Source organism: Lynx canadensis, chromosome D3, assembly GCF_007474595.2.
Source record: "Lynx canadensis isolate LIC74 chromosome D3, mLynCan4.pri.v2, whole genome shotgun sequence".
Lineage (NCBI taxonomy): Eukaryota > Metazoa > Chordata > Mammalia > Carnivora > Felidae > Lynx > Lynx canadensis.
The window spans coordinates 361705-387058 of record NC_044314.2 but is presented as its reverse complement, the minus strand read 5'-3'; the positions used below and the strand labels follow the sequence as shown (position 1 = coordinate 387058).

At 45.3% G+C, this 25354-nt stretch overlaps 1 protein-coding gene across 4 annotated transcripts; it reads right to left on the bottom strand.

Moving 5' to 3' along the window:
- Positions 1-626: 626 nt before the first annotated feature.
- Positions 627-25341, bottom strand: LOC115528152 (probable 2-ketogluconate reductase). Of its 4 annotated transcripts, XM_030336026.1 has the most exons (8): positions 25283-25341; positions 11818-11892; positions 10616-10719; positions 9174-9558; positions 8163-8334; positions 6567-6745; positions 3754-3850; positions 627-829 (listed from the first exon to the last, which is right to left on the bottom strand). In XM_030336026.1, exons 4-8 carry the CDS (start codon positions 9553-9555, stop codon positions 655-657), a joined length of 1005 nt encoding a protein of 334 aa, XP_030191886.1. In that variant the 5' UTR covers positions 9556-9558; positions 10616-10719; positions 11818-11892; positions 25283-25341; the 3' UTR covers positions 627-654. The 4 variants fall into 4 exon arrangements, with proteins under 4 accessions (XP_030191886.1, XP_030191883.1, XP_030191882.1 ...); XM_030336023.1 differs by lacking the exons at positions 627-829; positions 3754-3850 and adding an exon at positions 12658-12883 and having other exon boundaries at positions 6175-6745; positions 25283-25326; XM_030336022.1 differs by lacking the exons at positions 627-829; positions 3754-3850 and having other exon boundaries at positions 6175-6745.
- Between the last annotated feature and the right edge of the window lie 13 nt (positions 25342-25354).

Below are 25354 nucleotides of genomic sequence, written 5' to 3'. Positions count from 1 at the left end.
CGCGTGAGGAAGGCAGGGGGGCGGCTTGAGCGGCCTCGGGCGCCGGCAGTGGAGCCCCTGCCGCCTCGCCGGTCTCCCCTCCGCTCCAGAAAGGAGGCGCGCCCATTCTGGGGCCTGCCCGCAGACCCCGGCTCGGTGCCCCGCGCTCCTGTCGCCCCCACCAGCGGGCCAGCCCCCCATTCCGGGACGCCGTTCCCGCGGAAGCCCCGGAGCTTCGAACAGCACGCGCGCGCGGCACGCAGACGGTGCTCAAAAACCGCCGGTGGAATAACGGAAAGAAACGAGGGGTTCGGGCTCCAAGTGTCACGGGTACTGGGGTCCGAGGAGCTACGAGAGTTTAACGGGACGGAAGGCAGCGTGGCCCACTGGGAAACGCGCAGACCTGGCCCAGGGTTTTCATCCAAGACCGAGTATTTGCAGGCTGCCGGGACCTCAGACAGGGAATTCTCTGTGCTTCATTATGAAAACGGGGGGACTTCGCTCAGAGCGGCCTGGAGGCTGCGGCGGGAATGGAAGAGAAGCGCCTGCCAAGTTCTCAACAAATGTTACCGCTGTTCTTAGGGCTTTTCGCCCAAAAGAGTATTAATCTGCATGATGGGCTTTAACGTAGATACACAAAACTAGACTTTTTTTTTTCATTTAATCTGCCACGTGTCATGCCACGGAATTATCCCAGTTAAGTCGCACTTCATTAGGAATGGGAAGGCCATGGAGAGAAGCCAGGATGCTTGCAACCAAATTTTCCATCATCTGTCGCCTGGCTTGATGAGTAGCACTCCCAGCGTGAGGTGTCAGAGTGACGTTCTCCAACTTCAATAAAGGATGATCTCTGAAATGCAGATTGATTGATGAAAACTATTCCACATTGTCTGCTCTAATTCCATACTCTGGGTTTCTAGCCCCACGCTGAGAAGGGGCCTTATGGCATATTCTAAATTATACCTAGGTATGACCACCACTCATCTAACCCCACTATGGGGGGCCCAGCATTTTTTGGGTGCAAAACATGTATCCTAGTGGCACCCTGGCCATTAGCACACAATAGCACCACATATGTGGTGGTTTAGACAACACTGGTCCACAAAAATGAAAAGGCTCCTGGGGATATGGGTGCTAGTCTAGGCATCATGCGATAAGCTGAATGTGCCTTTAGTGAGTGGAGGCATTCAGAGGGAAAATATTTATGACCTAGAATTAGATGAGAGGGAGTTCTCTCCCAGGAAGAAGGGAGAGGATGGGAGTCAGCCTGGGAAAATAAGGAAGTGTTAGTGAAGTGATCCAGCAGACTGAAACGATGGAAAACGCTAGAAACCAGCATGATGAAAGGGCAGTCACCTGCCCAAACAGGACCTCTTGACTTTTAATACAAAGGCCAAAGCAGACAGGCAGCAGTAACCCTTAATCCTACCTGAGGCTCAAGGAGCACACCTCTGGGACTTACCCCAAACCTGTGGAAGTTCTTTGGGGCACTTATAATTTATACCAACACTCTGTCCTTGCCCCCAGAATTGATTGAAATTAAGATACAGCCTATAACACAGCAAGGATAGGAGCTATTCTGAAAAAAAAAACAGTTGTGTCCTCCTAATAGGAAGGTGGTGGGCCCTACTATAACAGCACATATTGGAAACCAGTCTCAGTATGACACAGTGAATTGAGACAGGGTGACTGGTTTTGTCTCTCAACTGACTTGGAACTCAGAAATAACTGAATCATGGCCAATTGTAACAACACCTGTCCATAATATGAGGTGTATAGGCAAGAGCCAACTCTGTTGAGAAGGCGTAGCAAATACCTCTGTAACTGTCACTGATTTGTTATATAATAAAACTGAAAACTAGTGAATGAAGCTAATAAAATCTCATCTTGGCAGACTAGCCAACAGGTGAGCATTAGACTTCTAGGTTTCTAAGTTGACAACTGTCTAAAATGCTCAAGTTTCTTAATTTACATTGAGAAAAATTTCTATTCTACGTTAGTGGTTCCCAAACATTTGGTCTTAGGACCTCTTTACACTCTTAAAATTGAGAACCACCGGGGCGCCTGGGTGGCGCAGTCGGTTAGGCGTCCGACTTCAGCCAGGTCACGATCTCGCAGTCCGTGAGTTCGAGCCCCGCGTCGGGCTCTGGGCTGATGGCTCAGAGCCTGGAGCCTGTTTCCAATTCTGTGTCTCCCTCTCTCTCTGCCCCTCCCCCGTTCATGCTCTGTCTCTCTCTGTCCCAAAAATAAATAAACGTTGAAAAAAAAAAAATTAAAAAAATTGAGAACCACAAAGAACATTTGTTTACGCGGGTTGTATCTATCAACATTCACTATGTTAGAGACTAAAACTAAAAAAATTTTAATACAATAACCTTGAAGCACACATTTCATTAGTTGTCAGAGTGATAATCACATGTCATTAGTCTCTGGAAAACTCCACTGTACGATGTACCGAAACATGAGTGAAAAGGTAAATAACATCTTACAATATTGTGAAAATAATTTTGACTTCACATAATAATAATTTTGACCCCTTGAAAGGGTCTCCAGACCATGTTTTGAGAAAGGCTGTTCTAGATAAACTATTGTTTTTCTCAGAAATGTAAGTTCTATGGTCAATCTTGATAAACTTAGATATTAAATTTGGTTGTAATGGCAAACATTCAGACAGTAATTTGTTTACCAGACAAATCAAAGCTGGAGGAATCAAACCTGGGAATCGCTAGCTTAACGAATGACAGAATCAAGACTGTAGTCCTAATGGGCTGCATCAATGGGTCAAAACACACAAGCAAATGGCATTAAATGCACAGAAGTGTAAAGCTCCACACATGTACTTAAAGAACAATTGCAAGAATAGTTTAAGTTCTTGCTGACTAAAAACGTAATGAACTAAGGGTGCAATGAGGCTGCTGATACAACTCCTGAGCAAGTTTTCTGCGTGGTCAGGCCACAATGTGGACACTATGCTCCATTCCTGAGAGCACATTTTCAAAGGCCCTTTAAAACTGCAGTGCCAGAAGGCAACAATAATGACCAGGTGTCTGGAAATGCTATCACTTAGGCTGTGATTGAAGGATATTTAGGGGGGAATAAAAGTAAGAAGAAACAGGGGCACCAGGGTGGCTCAGTCAGTTAGCCATCTGACTTCAGCTCAGCTCATGATCTCACGCATGATTCATGGGTATGAGCCCCGTGCTGGGCTCTGTGCTGACAGCCTGGAGTCTGCTGCATATTTTGGGTCTCCCTCTCTCTCTGCCCCTTCCCTGCTCACAGTCTGTTTCTCTCTCTCAAAAATAAAGAAACGTTAAAAAAATTGTTTTTAAAGTAAGATGAAACACAGTGGTTGTCTTAAAACACATAAGGTTTGTAAGAGAGGAGAATGATCAGGGGCAAACTGGAGTCAGTGGGTAAGGGAAGGACTATTTTGGTTTGATCTGAGCAAGAATATTCTGTACAGTCTCCATCCATGGGGACTGCTGCCTGCGGGCCTGGAGCTCCCTGTCCATGGAGGTGTTGAAACAGACATCTGACGATCTGCAGGACTGGACAGGCCACCAGAGGCCTTCTCAGGCCTCTGCATGGCCAAGACTCGACTACAGGTCTGTGACAACACATCTGAAAAAGCCCAAAGCAGTGACTATTTGAGGACACCCTATGTGGACCAGGAGTATTGACCGTTGGGGACTGCCCTGCGTGGACCAGGAGGAATGACCACTGAGGACAGCCCTACGTGGACCAGAGGATGTAGATTCTGTCCAGCTTTCTTACCTGGGCAGGGGCTCCGGGTGCGTCACGTCCAGTGCTGCTCCTTTAATAACCCCAGTCTGAAGAGCCTGCACCAGGGCGTCCTGATCGACTAACAGACCTGCGTCAACAAGACAGTTCCTCTGCAGTCGCTACCATTAAGAGTACATGGGATAGATGCTTTGGTCACATTAGCCGCTATTCCAAACACATCCTGATCTTGTCAAAGGTCTGACAAAGAGCACGTGAGTGTCATTCTGCCAGTTCATCCTCAGACATTGTGAGCCCACCGCATACTAGGCAGCGCACTCAGGCCTTCACCGAATCCTCCACTAACCTGGCAAAGTCAATATTCATTTTATACTTGAGGAAACTGAGGCCCTTAGGTTACAAGCACCCAAAGTCACACAGCTTCTAACATATAGACTCAGATCTGAGCCCAGGTTTGTTTGACCTCAAGCCGGGGCCCGTCTCATTTTATTACACCACCTCCCAGCACCACCTAGGAGTTCAGGCTGAGGACACAGCCCCCAGATAGCTGTATATGCACACGGAAAAACTAAGCCACAAGCACGATCCTGTAACTGTCATTTCAAATACAGAAAAGCAGGACATGTTTGAGTAGAAGCTGAGAAGAAAGCCCTTTCCTTCCAGCAGAGCCCTGCAAGGGGCCCAAAGACTGAGGGTGCCTCCTTTCTGCTGACGGGCTGGGAGCGGCCGGCCCTCCGGTCGGGACACAGCCCTGGTATGCTGGTGCTGCTGGGGGAGAAGCCCAGTCCCAGAGGCTTTCCTGGGGCGTTTGCTTCTCCAGAATCTTTAGTGTGCTCGCCAGCCTCTGACATTCCTGAAGGTACCTAATACGCACTGGTCCTTCCTGCTCACCTAGACGGTCTGAATTTTCAGAGAACTCTGAAGCATATTATCTCGGTCCCATGAGGGTTTTTGGTCTTTCAACAATTGTTTGAGTTCTTGGACCCGGTTCCAAAGTTGGGGTAGGGAGGGTCCCACACACACAAGCTCAGGCAGCTCTCGGGACACCTGCAGGGTGCCTGCGGATTCTGACACTGTCCACCCGGAGGCAGCATCAGATCCTGCGCAGTGAGGGCTCAGTCCTGTAAGATGCCCCCACCCCGACTTCGGACACCGGTCGGAAGTCCCAGGCTGTTTGTTACTCGTGCTTCTGACCAACTGGCAATTTGCGGCCGCGGCTCACAGAACTCAGGGGAACACTGCCGCTCACCTGGTGGCTCAAGGAGGTGACAAAGGCTAAGAATCAACCGCCAGAGGAAGAGATCATAGGGACAGGTCTGGGGAAGGGCTGTGGGGCTTCCATCCCTCCCCGCACAGCACTCTTCCCAATCTCCAGAAGCTTCTGAACCCGGTCCTTTGGCATTTTTACGGAGGCTTCTTTGTATAGCCACAAAGATTGATTAGATCTTTGGCCATTGGCTGATTCAGCCTCCAGCCCCTCCCCTCCCTGGGAGTCGGGGGGGGGGGGGGGTGTGACCGGAAATTCCCATTGGCTGATTCAGCTTCCAGCCCCTCCCTCCCGGGGGAGGTCGGGGGTGTGACCGGAAGTTTCCATTGGCTGATTCAGCCTCCAGCCGCTCCCCTCTCCACAGAGGTCGGGGGTGGGTCTGGAAGGGCCAACCTTCTGATCACATGGTTGGTCGTCCTGGCAACAGCCCCGCCCTTGAGTGGGGTCCAGAAGTCTCCTTCATTAACAAAAGACACCTTTATCCCTCTCAACACTTTAGTCAATTTGGTGAGGAAAGAGCCAGGAATTATGGATGAAAACCACAACTGAATGACCAAATATGTATTTCTTACAAATTACACTATGTCATGTGGCAAGCATTGTTTTCCTTGTTTTACAGATGATACACGGGTGGCTGTTGTTAGTCATATGTACTCTGGCCCCCCACCCCACAAAGGTGAGTGGCCTGGATGTCTGATGTCAGCACTGATCCTCTACTCTTTATGAATGTCACACCAGCCCACAATATCTGGTATCAGCACAGGGCCAACTCCCTCTTGCCTGTAAACACAAAGCACCACATAAATGCCAAATAACCAAACTAACACTTATTTATTTTTTAAAGTAAAGTATCAGAGGGGCGCCTGGGCGGATCAGTTGGTTAAGCGTCCAACTCTTGATTTCAGCTCAGGTCATGATTTCTCAGTTCCTGAGTTCCAGCCCCGAGTCGGGCTCTATGCTTGTGCTAACAGTGTGGAGCCGTTTGGGTTTTTCTCTCTCCCTCTCTCTCTCTCTCCCTGTCCCTCCCCTGCTTATGTGTTCTCGCTCTCGCTCTCTCTCTAAATAATAAACTTAAAAACAAAAGTGAAGGGGTACCGGGGTGACTCAGTTGGTTAAGCATCTGACTATTGGTTTTGGCTCAGGCCACACTGGGCTTCACGCTGACAGTGCAAATCCTGCTTGGGGTTTTCTCTCTCCCTCTCTCTGCCCCTCCCCGCCTCGTTCTCACACTTAAAAGAAATTTTTTTAAAGTGAAGGCTCAGAAAATGTATCCCCATAAATTTTGCTTAATCACACCTAGAAGACCAAACTGTGATGCCCCAAAGTAGATGCCCTAATTGGGATGTGAAAACCCCATACTGTACTATTCTCATCCTTTTTGTTACTAATTTGAGGCTTGAAATGATGTGAAAACAAAAATCAGAAATATCTCTAAATAGAAACTCCCTTGAGCTCATCACCCGCCAGTGCGCACGGACTCTCTGGACCCACAGCTGTCCAGGAGAAGGTCGAGCTGGGCCGACTTTGCAGACTTTGCAGCCCCGCGGGCCTCCGCACAGACCGTGGCGCAGGCAAGTACCTCTGCCGATGTTGACGAGAATGGCAGTGGGCTTCATCAGATTCAGCTCCCTCTTCCCAATCAGCCTCTGGGTCTGGGGCGTCAGGCTCACGGCCAGCAGCACAAAGTCCGATCGCTGAAGCAGGTCATCCAGACTCTCACAGTAAGTGGCCCCAACAGCCTCCTCCTCCTCTAATTTCCTACGAAGGGGACAAGGAAGAAACACCATGTTCTCCAGTCAGGAATTCATCACGGCACCTCAGGAAGGAGTTTCTGAGGGGAGCCAAAGACTGGGCCTGTTGCTGCTGGGTCCAGGATCCTCCCCCACCATGGAAACACTGGGGGCCCCTCGGGACCTCTGAGGCGAGGCCTCTGGGTCTGCAGAATTGCACCCCACATTGAAGCTCCTTGCGGCCAGGAGCTTCTTCTCATTTGAGCCCCCAGAGACAGGTGTGAGCCTGACTGTGCATCGGACATGCACTCAGCAACGACAGAACATTACTGGCAGGAAGTGGGTCCCACTCCCAAGTAAGAGCAGGAGTGTGTACTTCTGTGACCACAGAGCATTGCTGAGTGCAGCAAACACATCACAGTCTCTAGAAAACAAACAAACAGGAGAGGGCCTTGGAACGTTGCCTATGAAACGGAAAGCAAAGACCCAAGGGTCCGATGCAGGCAGGATTTGTTTAACTCCTGCTCTGGCCATCCCAAACAACTGATTATTCAACAGAAATTCCAAGATCCCGGAGGCCACAGCATGCCGGGTAACCTCCACTGCTATGCAAATATGGAATACATATATGGAATACAAAACACATGTTTGGGTCAGGGGACAGCCCAAAGGAAAGATGAATACGTTGCCCACACCACACACCTTGTCCTGGGAGAACCCTGGCCTCTGTGCCTGCGTGTTCATCACAAGGAAAGTCATCACATCTACCTAAGTCCCTCCACTGCCCATGGTGCAAACAGTGACTGAAAAACGGGCACAGTTCTAATGCACAATCTCTCAGCTCCCCGTACATCCACAAACTGCTCACCAGCCGGAAATGTGTTCCGTGTGCAGTGGGAAGCCAGTAAAGGTTGTAAACAATGGCCATCATCTGGCTGGTTTGCAAGGAGAGTGGGAGGTTCAAGAGCAGATGTGAGCAGACTGTTAGGAGAATATGTATTTCAGGTGAGAAAGGACGGGGCCTGAGCCCAGTGGCATCGATGAGGTGAGAGAGAACAGGCAGGTCTGAAGGCTGTTTGGAGACAGAATCAGTAAGACCGGGTGTCAGGCTGAGGGAGGAAGTGCACATAAAGGAACCAAATTGCTCAGTGGGTATGGAAAGCTTCCTTGAACAAAAACACTTTAGAAATTAAAAAAACAAAAAACAAAGCTGTGAGTTAAAATCTCTTTTTTGGTGAAAATTTTCAATAAAAAAGTCACAGCCACATTCCTAGGTAATTATAAAAATATCACAATCCCTTTCTTGACAATCAGTCCTATTTTTTGGAGAGAAAGAGTAGGAGAGTCTTATGAAAAACAGAGGGCTCCTATATCCAAGCCACTTTAAGGCAGTGATGGTATATGTTCTGCTCAGTCAATTTCAAGTCCATTTTCCGAATGTTTACCTGCGTTTCCTATTGTGATACAGAATCTTCATTTCGAATGCTCTGGCCCTCTGAGCAATCTTATAGCCAATGCTGCCCATGCCGATGATTCCCAGAGTGGCCCCTGTAACTTCTTGACCCATCCAGTTTGTAGAAAAGTTCTCTGTATCCGGTGCAATAGCCAACCTATGACCTAAAATATACAAGGGACAGAGTGGTCAGAGCGGATGTCACCAGACACAGAAATCCACAACCTTACTGGGGCAGAGCAGTGAGTTAGAGGGTGCCTGTGGCAGACACAGCACTCATGCATCTCTTGACAGAAGACAAGCGTTTCTGCGAGGGGTGAAGGAAAGGGACAAAGACAGTTTCCTCATAACAAAACCAGAGCGTCCTGTGCAAAGCTTTGAAATACCAACTTCTTTTACATTACGGCAGGATTTCTGGTTAAAACTTGCTGCTGTTGGTATGTTGGTGTGTGTGCATGTGCGTGAACCCGCAACCAGAATCCGAACCAGAGCCTGATTCCTGTCTCCTCTTTCCTCAAGCCTCCTCGTCAAAGCTTCACCTTCCTCTTTGCTCAGAGCTCCATCAGGAGGATTGGGGGACTGAGGGGTGTGGAACTGCTGCCTTGCCTTTCCTGGGGATATTCCCAGAGATGTCCCCTGTGCGGAGAGGTCAGATTCTGCCTATTCGCTCGTGGGTCTTTAACCAAGAGTAGCATGCTGACTGACCAAAGAATCACCCCAAGGGCATTTCCATAGTAATTTCGATGTTGAAATTACTCCACACACACGTTTACTGCCTGTGAATGAGAGGAATCTGGTGGGGGAGAAAATGGCCGATATGTGCTGGCACTAAGTACGCGGCAAACGACTGAAAGTGACTCCAATTCTCAAGTGCAACAAAGTCCTGGAAGAAATCAGGGCCCAGGAAAGACCTGTAGTTTGAAGATGACATTATGTAATCATCTGCGTTAAGTATCTGTCATCTGCTCTCTTTGGAAAACCAGCATCTCCAAGGCCTGGGTACCTTCCACGACTCTGCGAGCTGCGGCCAGCAGTAAGGCCATCCCCATGTCTGCTGTGGGACTGGAAACCGCCTGTGGTGTGTTGGCCACCTTCACACCACAGCTGGCAATGAGCTTCAGGTCCAGGTGATCTAGACCTGCTCCTGCACTGGCAATTATCTTCAAGGAGGGCAGACTCTGCAGGAGCTCCTGGGTAACGGCTGGCTTTCCGCCCCAGATGTATACAGCTTGGACCTTTGGACCGAATCGTGTGTTATTTTCCAAAAATTCTTGCAGAGTAATGAGAGTAAAGTGTTTCTGCAGATCTCCAATGTGATCCTCACATATACCATGAGGTCCTTCCAATCCAGACACCAAAACGCCAGGTAGGTCCTGATCCCCCATGGCCTGCAGGAAGAGAAGCACAGTTTCTGCTGTCAAAGACAGTCTTTTTTTTTTTTTTTTTTTTTAATTTTTTTTTTTCAACGTTTATTTATTTTTGGGACAGAGAGAGACAGAGCATGAACGGGGGAGGGGCAGAGAGAGAGGGAGACACAGAATCGGAAACAGGCTCCAGGCTCGGAGCCATCAGCCCAGAGCCCGACGCGGGGCTCGAACTCACGGACCGCGAGATCGTGACCTGGCTGAAGTCGGACGCTTAACCGACTGCGCCACCCAGGCGCCCCTCAAAGACAGTCTTTAAGAGACAATCAATGTGCTCCTCTGTTGCTCTTTTAAGGTTCTGAGCACCAATTTCCAAGTCCCCCACCCGCAACTCCAAGCAGTTCTCAGGATCCCAGCAGCGTGTCCTAGAATTCAATTCAATTCTGACACTGTCTACCAGAGACACCATCACATCCTACGGGTTAAGGACTCTGTCCTATAAGATGCCCCCTCCCAGCCCCTTCAGACTTTCACACTCTAGTCACAGGTACCAGGTACCTGTGCCTCTGACCAACCGGCAGCCGATTCTGCAGAATCCTTCGATTCTGTTAACTTGTCGAGAGTCTCACAGAGCTCAGGGGAAGGCTGACCTGTGCTTACCGGTTCCTTAAAGATACAAAGAGTGTGTAGCAACACGCAGGTGGGAGAGATCCACAGAGCGAGGTGCCCAACTCGAGTTTCTGTCCTCATGGAGCCTGGGGCCCGGCCCACCGGCACACGGAAGAGTTCGGGTGCCGAAGTGTGGGCCGTCTCCAGAAAAGGCTTTTATAGAGGCTTCTTTGTACACCCACCATTTATTAAATCACTGGCCATTGGCCGATTCAGCCTCTAGCCCCTCCCCTCTCCAGGAGGTCGGGGGTGGGGCCGGAAGTTTCCATTGGTTGATTCAGCCTCCAGCCCCTCCCCTCTATGCAGGCGTCTGGGGTGGGTCTGGAAGTTCCCATTGGCCAATTCAGCCTCCAGCCCCTCCCCTCTCCGCAGGGGTGGGGGGTTGTGCCGGAAGTTCCAACCCTCTGATCACCTGCTTGGTCGTCCTGGCAATAGCCCCGCCCTTGAGTGGGGTCCAGAAGTCTCCTTCATTAAGACATCCTTGTCACCTTTCTGGCTCTGAAGTGTTCCCAGGAACTATGGATGAAGACCAAATATATCTGAGAAGTAGTTTGGTCCTCTGAACGATGAAATATGTATTTCTCATAAATCATTATATTGCAGTTACTCTAGATTTTCTAAATTACATCAACACTGGGATTCATTTTATTTCCTGGACAAGTCCCTAAAAAACCTGAAGGACAATAGACCCACCCCTCTGAAGTTACCAATGTCTCCATCACACCCACTTTCCTCCCTATTCTGCCTGAGTCTTTATTTCTGCCCTTCAGCTGTGATGGCAGCCTCTCAGGTGGCCTCCAAAGTGCTCCTCCTGTTAATCACACCTTTGTGGGACCCCAACCCCGGTGCTTCTAGTGAAGAGAATACGGCAGAAGCCACGGGAGGTCACAGCTTGGGCTCTCTTCCTCCCTCTCCAGGGGGGAGCCAGGGCCAGGCCGGAGGCTTCCCTGTGCAGAGGCCCACATGAATGAGCTTGGACGCTGATCTGAAGAGGCCTGACACCAGCCTGGCGAGCCCTGAGGTGACCACAGCCCTGGCCAACCCTCAATTAAAGTTTCATAAGGTCCTGGGCAGAACCACCTGGACAAGCTACTCCTGGATTCCTGACCCAAAAACCTGGGAGGTCATAGAGTTTGTTTTTACAGCCACTGGAATTTAGGAAAATTTGTTATGTATGCAGCAATAACTAACACAATTGGCCATTTTTTACTGTGAAAGTAAAAGATATATGTTATTGTCTGCAAAATGGACTAAAGGTTTTATTTATTTTTATTAAGATGACTATTTTATTTTTATTAGTTTTCTTTAGTTTTGAGAGGCAGAGAGAGACAGAGCGGGTGTGTGGGAGGGGCAGAGAGGGAGACACAGAATTTGAAGCGGGCTCCAGGCTCTGAGCTGTCAGCACAGAGCCCGACACGGGGCTCAAACTCACGAACCATGAGATCGTGACCTGAACTGAAGTCAAATGCTTCACTGACTAAGCCACACAGAGGCCCAAGTTTCACTATTTCTACCTCAAGAGCATAAAAAAGCTCTTAACCACTGACTTGCAAAAAGGGAGTACTACCAGTAGTCACAAAAGATTATTTTCAGTTTTATTACTGTCCAACCTACCCAGGGTGCTCCATCAAGTTCAGCCCAGCAAGAATCCAAATTGCCAGAATCCCTGCTGTATTCAGTCGGAAGTTACTGTGGTAAAAAAACCAAGAATTTGATAAAACTGGATTTCATTTTTAATTAAATTTATAACACATTTAAGCTATAAATGTTATTTAATTATTTATAACACATGCAAGTTATAAAAATAATAATCAAATGAGCCCATTAAGTGCCGCCAAGCTTAATAAGTGTACCACTACCATTACCACTCCCTGCTGCTCAAGAGGTATCCCCTACTTGGAATTTAATGATCTCCAAGCACACCTTGGAGATACTGCACGTCTGGTTCCAATAAAGTGAATATCGCAATACAGCAAGTCAAGTGATTTTTATTTCCCAGTGCATATAAAAATTATGTTTACGCTATACTGTAGCCTATTAAGTACGCAAGAGCATTATGTCTAAAAAAAGTTCATGCCTCAATTTGAAAAGCTTATTGCTAAAAAATGTTAACCATCACTGAGCTTTCTGTGAGTCATCATCTTTTTGCTGGTGGAGGGTCTTGCCTCGGCGTTGACGGCTGCTGACTGATCAGGGTGGTGGTTGCTGAAGACTGAGACAACCACGACAATTTCTTAAAACGAGACAGCAGTGAAGTTTGCCACACCACCTGACTCTTCCTTTCACAAACGATTTCTTTGTAGCCTACAATGCTATTTGATAGCATTTTACCCACAGTAGAACTTCTTTCAAAATTGGAGCTAATCCTCTCAAATCCTGCTACCGCCCTATCAACTAAAGGTATGTCATCATATTCTAAATCCTTTGTTGTCATTTCAACAATTTTCACAGCACCTTCACCAGCAGTAGATTCCATCTTGAAAAACCAACGTCTTTGCTCATCTGTAAGAAGCAACTCTCCACTGGTTCAAGTTTTACCATGAGATGGCAGCAGTCCCATCTTCAGGCTCTACTTCCGGTTCTAATGCTATTTCCACCACATCTGCAGTTACTTCCTCCACTGAAGTCCTGGACCTCTCAGTGTCATCCATGAGAGCTGGAATCAACGGCTTCCAAACCTCTGTTAATGTTGATATTTTGACCTCTTTCATGAATTATGGATTTTTTAAAAATGCTAATTCCAGTGTAGTTAACATACAGTGGTCTATCAGTTTCAGGTGTACAATATAGTGATCCAACGGTTCCATACAGTACTCAGTGCTCATCAAGTGTTTTTATCCCCTTCACCTATTTCACCCATCACCCCATCCAACTCCTCTCTGGTCACCACCAGCATGTTCTCTATAGTTAAGAGTGTTTGGAGCACCTGGCTGGTTCAGTTGAAAGAGCATGTGACCCTTGATATCGGGGTTCTGAGTTTGAGCTCCATGTTGGGTGTAGAGACTACTTAAACAGACAAACTTTTTTTAACTTTTTTTTTAAAAAGGAGTATTTTGGTTTGTCTTGTTTTCCCTTTGTTCATTTGTTTTGTTTCTAAAGTTCCACATTTGAGTGAAATTATTATATGGTATTTGTGTTTCTCTGACTTATTTCACTTAGCATTATACTTTCTAGATCCATCCATGTTGTTGCAAATGGCAACATTTTGTTCTTCTTAATGGCTGAAAAATATTCATATATATATGAATATGTGATATAATATATATCTATATCTATATCTATATCTATATCATATCTTCTTTATCCATTCACTTATCAATGGACACTTGGACACTTGGGTTGCTTTCATAGTTTGGCTATTGTACATAATGTTGCAATAAACATAGGACAAATCCCTTTGAATTAGTGTTTTTGTATTCTTTGGGCAAATACCCACTAGAGCAATTCCTGAATCATAAGGTTTCAGTAATTAATTTTTTGAGGAACCTCCATTCTGTCTTCCCTAGTGGCTGCACCAGTTTGCATTCTCACCAACAGTGCACGAGGGTTCCTTTTTCTCCACCTCCTCACCAATACCTGTTGTTAAGTCTTGTTTTTGACCTAGACCTAGTCATTCTGACAGGTATGAGGTGATACCTCATTGTGGTTCTGATTTGCATTTCCCTAATAATGAGTGATGTTAAGCCTCTTTTCATGTGTGTGTTGGCCATCTGGATATCTTCTTTGGAGAAATGTCTGTTTATATCTTCTCATTTTTTAATTGGATTGTTTTTTGGGTGTTGAGTTTTGTGTGAGTTCCTTATATATTTTGGATACTAACCCTTTATTGGACATGTCGTTTGCAAATATCTTCTCCCATTCAGTAGGTTGTCTTTTAGTTTTGTTGGTTGTTTCCTTTGCTGTGCAGAAGCTTTTTGTTTTGATGTAATCCCAACAGTTTATTTTTGCTTTTGTTTCCCTCGCCTCCGGAAACGTATCTAGAAAGATGTTGCTATGACCAATATTGGAGAAATTACTGCCTGTGTTCTCTTCTACGATTTTTATAGTTTCAGGTCTCACATTTAGGTCTTTAATCCATATTGAGTTTATATTCGTGTATGGTGTAAGAAAGTGGTCCAGTTTTCCCAGCACCATTTTCCAACACCAAAGAAGAGACTGTCTTTTTTCCCATTGCATATTCTTTCCTCCTTTGTTGAAGATTAATTGACCATATAAATGTGGGCTTACTTCTGGACTTCCTATTCTGTTCCATTGATCTATGTGTCTATTTTTGTGTCGGTAACATGCTGTTTTGATTACTACAGCTTTGTCATATAACTTGAAGCCTGGAGTTTTGATACCTCCAGTTTTCTTTTTCTTTTTCAAGATTGCTTTGGCTATCTATTCAGAGTCTTTTGTGGTTCCATACAAATTTTAGGATTGTTTGTTCTAGTTCTGTGAAACATGCTGTTGGTATTTTGGTAGGGATTGATTTAGATTTGTAGATTGCTTTAGGCAGTGTAGACATTTAACAATATTTGTTCTTCCAATCCACAAGCACAAAATGTCTATTTCTTATGCATCATCTTCAATTTCTTTTATCAATGTTCTATAGTTTCCAGAGTACAGGTCTTTCACCTCTTAGGATAAGTTTATTCCTAGGTATTTTATTGGGGGGGGACACGAATTTTTTTTAATTTTTTATTCAGTTTTGAGAGAGTGCAAGCAGGGGAGGGGCAGAGAGAGGGAGACAGAGGATTTGAGGTGGGCTCTTTGCTGACAGCAGCAAGACCAATGTGGGGCTCAAACTCATCTCTGTGAGATGGTGACCTAAGCCGGAGTCAGAAGTTCAATGGACTAAGCCACCCAGGTGCCCCGAATCATAAATGTTCTCAATGGCATCTAGAATATTAAATCCTTTCCAGAAGGTTTTCTATCTACTTTGCCCACATCCATCAGAAGAATCACTGTCTATGGCAGGTACAGCCATACAAAATGTATTTCTTTTTTTTTTTTAACATTTATTTATTTTTGAGACAGAGAGAGACAGAGCATGAGCAGGGGAGGGTCAGAGAGAGAGGGAGACACAGAATCCGAAACAGGCTCCAGGCTCCGAGCTGTCAGCACAGAGCCCGATGCGAGGCTCGAACTCACGGACCGCGAGATCATGACCTGAGCCGAAGTCGGACGCCCAACTGACTGAGCCACCCAGGCGCCCCAAAATGTATTTCTTAAAAAGATCTGAAAGTTGAAATTATCCTTGATCCGTGGTCTACAGAATGGATGTTGTGTTCGCAGTCAGGAAAACAACACTAATCTCATCGCACATAGCCATCAGGGCTCTTGGGTGACCAGGTGCATTGTCAATGAGCAGCAATGTTTTAGAAGGAATCTTTTTTTTCTGAGTGATAGGTCTCAACAGTGGATTTAAACTATTTAGTGAACCATGTTGTAAACAGGTGTGCTGTCATCCAGGCTTTGTTGTTGCATTTCTAGAGCAGGCAGAGTACATACAGCATAATACTTAATGATTTTCGGAAAGGACAATGAGCACTGGCTTCAACTTAAAAGTCACCGGGGACTTTAGCCCCTAACAAGAGAGCGAGTCTGCCTTTTGAAGTGTGAAGCCAGGCATTGACTTCTCCTCTCCAGCTTAAAGTCCTAGATGGCATGTTCTTCCAACAGACGACTGCTTCATCTGCACTGAAAATCTGTTGGTTAGTAGCCACTTTTGTAAATTATCTTCACTAGATCTTCTGGAGGATTTTCTGCAGCTTCTACATCAGCACTCGCTGCTTCACCTTATACTTGTATGTTATCGAGATGACTTCTTTCCTTAAGCCTCAGAGCCAGCCTCTGCTAGCTCCAAGTTTTTCTTCCGCAGCTTCCTCACCTCTCTCAGCCTCCATAGAACTGACAAGAGTTAGGACCCTGCTCTGGATTAGGCTTTGGCTTAAGGGAATGTCATCACTTCTATCCAGACCTGTTCTGCTTTCTTAACATTTGTGAGTTCACTGGAGCAGAACTTTTTAACTTCCTTCAAAAACCTTCCTTTGCATTCACAACTGGACTGTTTGGCACAAAGACGGCTAACTTTTGGTCTACCTCAGCTTTCGAAACGCCTTCCTCACTAACCTTAGTCATCTCTAACTTTTGATTTAAAGTGAGAGTCGTGCGACTCTTCCTTTCACTTGAACACTGAGAGGCCAGAGTGTTATTAACGGGCCTAAGCTCAATATTGTGGTGTCTCAGGGAATAGGGAGGCCGGTCGAGAGGGAGAGAAATGGGGAATGGCCAGAGGGCGGAAGAGTCAGGGTACACACTTTCGCCAACGAAGTTCACCACCTTATACTGTAATGGAACCCACGTGTCTGCCCCGCACACAGCAGACACAAACACTGAGACACCAAGTATGCAGCCAGGAAAGAGTTTGCCGGAGGGGCAGCCAAGCAAAGACGTGGAGGACAACCTCCCCGTCCGTCTCCCCAAAGGAGGGGTCGGAGACCTGTAAAGGCACACAAAAAGGTCTGGGCGCAAAGTTGCCGCTGTGCGGATTATCCGCAGTCTCCCTTTGGTTACTGGTTTCAATACGGGCACAGATCACGGTGCTCCAAAACATTACAAAAGTAGCATCAAAGATCACTAATCACAGATCACCACGACAAATACAATAATGAAACAATCTGGACTACTGCGAGAATTACCAAAACACGAAAGACTGGAAGTGAGCAAACGCTGTGGGAAAAGTGGCACCGACAGACTTGCCACAGACCTTCCATGTGTACAAAATGCAGCATCTGTGAAGTGCAGTAAAACGAGTGTGCCTCCAGATAGATAAGAGAGAGAGGTAAAAGTAACCTAAACAACATGTGGCTTGGTTTGGCATATTTTTGCATTTTATGTTCACGGAATTACACCTTGTGTAGTCTTTGGTGATCTGCTTCTTCTAAGTTTAGTAGTCTGTGAGATTCATGCCCGTTTATATGTGGAGGTACACTCATTCCTCTTTACAGCTATATGTGCCAATAAGTACACCTCAGTTTATCCATTTTCCTGCAATGGGATAATTGCATTTCTCTTAGTATAAGGTTGAGCATTGGCCACTTTCATAGAGAACATACTCTATAAATTGGAGAGTTTCTCCCAAGAGTTCAACTCGGGTCCCTTCAGCAGGTCTGGACATAGAGATTTCTACAGCTAAGCAAACTTTCACTACTAGGTGACAGGTTCTTTCCCTCCTGACCATCTCCTACCCAAAGTGAGGAGGTCTTGGGGCACCTGCGTGGCTCAGTAGGTTAAGCGTCTGCCTTCAGCTCGGGTCATGACCTCACAGTTCCTGAGTTCGAGCCCTGCGTTGGGCTCTCTGCTGTAGCACAGAGCCCGCTTCAGATCCTCTGTCTCCCTCTCTCTCTCTGTCCCTCCCCAATTCTCTCTTTCTCTCAAAAATAAGTAAATAAAAGCTTTAGAGGGGCACCTGGGTGGCTCAGTTGGCTGAGCGTCTGACTTCGGCTCAGGTCATAATCTTGCTATTGGTGAGTTTGAGCCCCGCGTCAGGCTCTGTGCTGACAGCTCAGAGCCTGGAGCCTGCTTTGGATTCTGTGTGTGTCTCTCTCTGCCCCTCCCCTGCTCCTTCCCTCTCTCAAGAAAAATAAACATTAAAAAATTTTTTTAAAGTGAGGGATTCTTTTGGAGCTCCTTTGCTTGGCTTGAGGTGGGGTGGAATACCCCCTTCTTTTCCAAAGGGAAGAGAATGCACATGGAAATACACATGTGCACAGCTTCCTCCAAAGAAATGATGTCACACTGTTCCCCAAAACATTTTTGCACTTCCTCTTATGTATCCTAAGGAGTGATGGACAAACGATATGCAAATTATTCTTTCCTCTGCAAGATCTGGAGAAAGCCAGTGTGGCCTCTTGCTCTGAAACATGTAAGCATTTTATTTTATTAAAAAAAATTTTAAGTTTATTTATTTTGAGAGAGAAAGCACAAGGGGGAGGGGCAGAGAGAACCCCAAGCAGGCTCCACACTGTCAGTGAAGAGCCTGATGTGGGGCTGGAACCCACAGACTGTAGGATCATGACCTGAGCCGAAATCAAGAGTCAGATGCTCAGCCGACTGAGCCACCAAGGCGCCCCTGAAACGTGTAAGCATTTTAAATCATTTATTTTCAGTTTGGGGCCTCTGCTGAAATTTGAGAGAGAGGAAAGTCTCACTTTAACATTGTCTTACATCTGACTTAAAACATTTTTTCTTTTAAAAATGCAAATTCCTCTGGGAGGATTATACGGCTCTCCAGTCACTTTTCATCAGTAACAATTAGTTCAGTCAAATTGCTCTCTTCCTCAACTTAACTCAGGCCAGTTGCTCTGAAGGAAGGGGCACTCTGTTTAGACACACGTATCCTTTCACAATTCGACACACAGGGACACCTGCTCCTTCCAAATATCTGTCTTGCTCTTGAGAATTCCAGAAAGCAATACTTAATGCTTGTGTTTAGTCATTTTTTAAATGAAGAATTCAATTTCTAACGATAAGATGTAATTCAAGCAGTCTGATTCACTCAGAATGATTTAGCCTACTTATTTCCATTTTCTAGATGATCGGATATGTTGTGAATGAATGGAAGGAAAGATGAGGAGCTTTGGCCAAATAACCAATTTTTCTTGCCTATATTGTTGGCTTTTCAATTCAGTCTATGGGGCCACTATCAGCAAAATCAAACAAAGACAACAAGAAAACTACACACTGATATGTCTTATGAATTAGACACAAAATCTTCAAAAAACACTAGCAAACTTATTCCAGCAATATATTGTTAAAAGTTAATGTGACCTAATAGGATTTTTCCAGGAATGCAAATTTGATTTAACATACAAAAGTCAATGGAATACTCCATATTAAGGGAATAAAAGACAAAACCCACATGATCATCTCAACAGAGGCATTAAAAGCATTTCACAAAACCTAACAACTTTTCATAAGAAACAAGACAAAAAACTCTCAACAAAATAAGAACAGAATTTCCTCAACCTCATAAATGGCATTTGTGAAAAACCCGTAGCAAGCCTCATACTTAATAGTGAAAGTCTCAATGCTTTCCCCCTAAAATCAGGAACAAGAGATGCTTGCTGTAGCCACTTCTATTCAACATTGTACTGCACGTCCCAGCCAGGGCAGTTAGGCAACGAAAAAAAAAAAACATCCAGACTGAAAAACAAGAAGTAAAACTGTGCTTATCTCCAGATGGCAAGATCTTATATAGGGAAAATCCTAAGGAATGCAAATAAAGAACTTTTCCAAGTAATGAATGGTTCACCAAGATTGCAGAATGCAAGATCAGTATACAAAAACCAATCGTATTTCTGGGGCGCCTGGGTGGTTCAGTTGGTTAAGCCCCCGACTTCAGCTCAGGTCATGACCTCACGATTCTTGAGTTCCAGCCCCACATCGGGCTCTCTGCTTTCAGCACAGAGCCCACTTTGGATCCTCTGTACCCGTCTCTCTGCCCCTTCCCTGCTCTCAAGCACATGCGAGCTCTTTCTCAAAAATAAACAGGAGAAAATAATAATAATAAATTGTATTTCTATACACTAGTCATGAATAATCTGAAAATATTTAAAATAACAATTCCATTTAAATATCATCAAAAAAGAATACTTAGGGATAAATTTTACCTCCTCCTAAAAAAAAGTGCAAGATGTGAACACTGGAAAATATAAAAGTTATAGAAATAAAGAAGACCTACATAAATGGAAAGACATCCTATAACCATGGAAGACTTAACATCGTTAGGATGGTAATATGGTATTCTCTAAATGGTGTACAGAGTTAGCACAATCCCTGTCAAAATCCTAGGTACCTTTTTTTTGCAGAAATTGACAAGCTAATCCTAAAGTTCATATGGAAATGCAAGGGACCCAGAACAGCCAAACCAATCATGAAAAGGAATAAAGTTGGAGGACTCACATGTCCTAATTTCAAGACTTACCACAAAGCTACACTAATCAAGACAGTGTGGTACTGACATAAGGCTAGACATACAAACCAATGGAATAGAACTGAGAATCCAGAAATATATCCTTACATTTAAAGTCAATTGATATTCTGGAACGGAACAAAAAACCCAGAAGTGGACCCACAACAGTATGGTCAATCAATCTTTGACAAAGCAGGAGAGTATCTAATGGAAAAAAGACATCTCTTCAGCAAATGGAAATGGGGAAAACTGGACAGCAACATGCAGAAGATGAAACTGTACTGATAGGGAGAAGTCTGTTATAAGACGGCTGACAGGACAGGGGGATTCCAGTCCCTGCCTAAAGACTCCCCTTCCGGGTTTTTCTTCCCATCCCACTTGCCACACTCCAACAGACTATAAATCATCCGGCTGCTGATGCTCTGGGCTCAGACCTCTGGAGAATGATCTCCTCTGAGCCCACCGGTGTAAACTAAACCTCCTGCCTTCCAAGATCTCCGAGTACTGCTTGGTTCTTCTGCCGGGTGATCCAGACCAGTTTCCAAAACAGTACCACTTTCTTACACCACACACGAAAGTAAATTCAAAATGGAAGAAAGACCTAAATGTGAGACAGGAAACCATCAAAATCCTAGAGGAGGAAACAGGCAAAAATCTTTGTGACCTCAGCCAGAGCAACTTCTTTCTAGACACATCGACAGAGGCAAGGGAAACCAAAGCAAAAATGAACTATTGGGACCTCATCAAGATAAAAAGCTTTTGCACAGCAAAGGAAACAACAAAACTAAAAGGCAGCCTATGGAATGAGACCAGATATTTGCAAATGACATATCTGATAAAGGGTTAGTATCCAAAATATATAAAGAACTTATCAAACTCAGGGCACCTGGGTGGCTCAGTTGGTTAGGTGTCCAGCTTCAGCTCAGATCATGATCTCACGGCTTGTGAGTTCGAGCCCCACGTCAGGCTCTGTGCTGACAGCTCAGAGCCTGCAGCCTGCTTTGGATTCTGTGTCTCCCTCCCTCTCTACCCCACCCCTGCTCATGCTGTCTCTGTCTCTTTCTCAAAAATAAATAAGCATTAAAAAATACTAAAAAAAAAAAACCATATCAAACTTAAAACCCAAAAAACAAACAATCCAGTTAAGAAATGGGCAGAAGACACAAATAGACTTTTTTTCCAAAGAAGACATCCAGATGGCTAACAGACACATGAAAAGTGTTCACATCACACCTGTCAGAATGGCTAAAATTAACAACACAAGGCACAACAGATGTTGGTAGGGATGCAGAGAAAGGGGAACCCTCTTGCACTGTTGGTGGGAATGCAAACTGGTGCAGCCGCTCTGGAGAACAGTACGGAGGGTCCTCAAAAAGTTAAAAATAGAACTACCCCATGACCCAGCAATTGCACTACTAGGTATTTACCCAAAGGATACAAAAATGATGATTCGAAGAAGACACATGCACCTCAATGTTTATAGCAGCATTATTAACAATAGCCAAACTATGGAAGGAGCCCAGATGTCTATCAACTGATGAACGGATAAAGATGTGGTGGGATGCATCTCAAGGTTCATGAGACCGAACCCCACTTTGGGCTCCATGTTGACAGTGTGGAGCCTCCTTGGGATTCTCTCTCCCCCTCTCTCTGCCCTTCCTCCAGTCATACATATGCATGTGTGTGCATGCTCTAAGTGAAATAAAAAAAAAAAAGACGTCATGTATGTATATACAGTAGAATATTACTCAGCTGTCAAAAGGAATGAAATCTTGCCATTTGCAACGATGTGGATGGAGCTAGAGTGTATTATGCTAAGTGAAATAAGTCAGAGAAACACTAATACCATGATTTAACTCATATGTGCAATTTAAGAAACAAACAGATGAACATATGGGAAGGGGGAAGAAAAGAGAAGGAAACAAACCATAAGAGACTCTTAAATAGAACAAACAGGATTGCTGGAGGGACATGGGTGGGGGATGGGCGAGATGAGTGATTGGCATTAAGGAGGGCACTTGTCATGTTGAGCAGTGGGTGTTACATGTAAGTGACAAATCACTAAATTATACTCTTGAAAACAGTATTACACCATATGTTAATTAACCAGAATTTAAGTAAAAGTTTGAAGAAAAAATATAATATTTAAAACTATTTTCAATTAGGGCCACCCACTGGTGGTGGCAAATGAAAATTTTGATGATCAAGCTTAAAACCTATGAACATGGTTCATACTCAAATAAAGAAAACAATGGAAATTTTTAAAACAGCATAGAGGTTCAAACCTGCTTTGCCATTTACTAGCTGGTTATCTTGAAAAAGATACGGAAACACTTGGGGGTTTGGTTTCTCCATCCAGTCATTTCATCTGGGGATGATAACCATAGCACAATTATCTTATAGGGCTGTTGTGTGGGTTCCATGTTCCCACACAGAGTTCCCCTATAGAGTACTGTGAAGAGTGCCTGGCACATCATATTGTGTTTGTTAGCATAGAAAATAAAAATATTTAAAAATTTAAAAATAATGTAAAACAATAAAGTCAATTGATTTTCAATAAGGGTGCCAAGGCAATTTCATAGGGAAAGAATAATCTTTCCAAAAATGGTACCAGAACAACTGGATGGCCACATGCAAAAGAATGAAGTTGGACACCTTATATAAAAGTTAACTCAAAGTGATCATAGACCTACATGTAAAAGTTAACGGGGGCACCTGGCTGGCTCAGTCTGTGGAGCATACAACCCTTGATCTCCAGGTCTCGAGTTCAAGTTCCACATTGACCTAGAGCTTACTTAAAAAAAAAAGTTAAAATTATAAAACTCTCAGAAGAATGCAGGAGGAAATGTTCACAACCTTAAGTGAGGCAATGGTTTCTTAGATGATACCAAATGCACAAACAACTAAATAATGAATTGGACCTCATGAAAATTTAAAACTTTTGTGCTGCACATGATAGCAATAAAAAGTGAAGTCAATCAATAGAATGGGAAGAAATATTTTTAAATCATATACCTAATGAAACTCTTAAAACTCAATAATAAGGGAGGCTCGGTCTGTTAAGCATGCGACTCTTGGTTTCAACTCAGGTCATGATCTCATAGTTCATGAGAGGTGGAGCCCCTTGTTGGGATCTGCACTGAGTGCACACAGTCTCCCTGGGATTCTCTCTGTGTGCCGGTCTCCCCCCTCTCTCTCACAAAATAAATAAACTTTAAAAAACTCAATAATAAACATAAGTAATCCATATTTTTTATTGGGCAAAGGATATGAACAGACATTTCTCCAAATGGAGAAAAAGTACATGAAAAATGCTCTCTATATTGCTAACCATCAGGGAAATGCAAGTCAAACAACAGTATCACTTCATATCTACCAGGATGTCATAATAAAAAATACACAAATAACAAGTGTAGGTAAAGATGTGGAGACATCAAACCCCTCACACATTGCTGTTGGAAATGTTAAAAGGTGCAGCCACTTTTGAAAACAACTTGCAATGCCACAAAATGTTAAACGTACTTACTATAAGACAAAACGATTCCACTCATATATAGTCAGAGAAATAAAACTTATATCCATACAAAAATTTATACACATTGTTCATAGCAGCATTATTCATAATAGCCAAGAAATGGAAACAATCCAAATGTTAATTAGCTGATAAATAAAATGCAGTGTATCCATACAATGGAATGTTAACCATCAATAAAAAGGAACTAAATCCTGACGCCTGCTACAATATGAACCTTAAGATCATTATGCTAAATGAAAGCAGTCACGGGGGCGCCTGGGTGGCTCAGTTAATCACCCCACTTCGGTTCAGGTCATGATCTCATGGTTCCTGGGTTCGAGTGCTCAGGGGTTCAGCTGTGCTGACATCTTGGGGCCTGGAGCCTGCTTCCGATTCTGTGTCTCCCTCTCTCCGCCCCTCCCCTGCTTGTGCTCCGTCTCCCTCTCAAAAACAAACATTAAAAAATTTTTTTTTAATTAAAGACTACATACATTTCCATTTGATCCCTTGAGATGTCTAGAATAGGCAAATCTGCAGAGATGGAAACAGGTTAGTGGTTTCATGAGGGAAATGGCAATGATGCCAAATGGGTACAAGATTTTTTTCAGGATGATGAAAAAGTTCTAAAAATAGATCATAATGTTGGTCCCACACTTTTTTATTTTTTTGAGAGAGAGAGACAGAGAATGAGAATCCCAAGCAGGCTCCATAACTCAGCAGGGAGCCCCCACACAGGGCTGAATCCCATGATCTGGGGTCATGACCTAAGCCAAAATCAAGAGTCCAAGGTTCCAGGTTCCACGTTCCACCAGCTGAGCCACCCAGGCCTCAAGGTTCCACAACTCTGGAGAAAAACCACCTTAACCTGAATGAATGAAATCTTGTAGCATGCAAATGAGATTGCAGCAGAATTTGTTAACAAAGAATTGTTATCTGGAGGTGGATATTGCACCACAACACGAAGGGGCTTAGTGCCGCCGAGCTACAAGCTCAGCTCAGGTGGTGCGGTCGAAAGGGTAACTTCCACGTTGGCTCTATCTCACTGCAGGATCTGACCCTCCACGGGGAGTGCTCTTCTGAACACATCGGTTTCACACGTCAATCAACTGCATTTATGTCCAGAAAGCAGGATCGCCCTGATTAATTTGGGGACCTGGTGTGGGAGTGAACAGGACAAGCCTTTCTCCCGATGTCATCCTCTGTGTCCAGCGGTCCTCCAACCCCCAGTCACGGGGGGTCATCTCTGTCCACCCCGTTCCCCCTCCCGAGTCACGGGGGTCCTCAGTCCAGCTCCCATTCCCACACCTCAGGTCAAGTGGTCCTCTCTGTCCAGTCCCTCCCCCGCAGTCACGGGGATCCTCAGTTCAGTCCCCCCTGCCCCCCCCCACCCCAGCGTAGCGGGCGTCCTCTCCGTCCAGACCCGAACCCTTCTCGTTGGTCCGGTCGGCCCCCTCCCACCCCCGGGGTCACCGTGGCGGCGCGGTGAAGTTGGGTCTCTGACGGGCCCGACTGGGACCGACAGCAGGTCTGGTAAAGACGGGCTCCTCTCGACCGCGGCGGCTCCCCGGGAAAACCCCGCTCGCGCGGCCCCCGCGGAGACCACCTACCCGCCCGCGCACCGCCAGCGCGCAGACTCCAGCCCCCCGGCTCCGGACGTCGCGCCCAGCTGCGCCGGACGC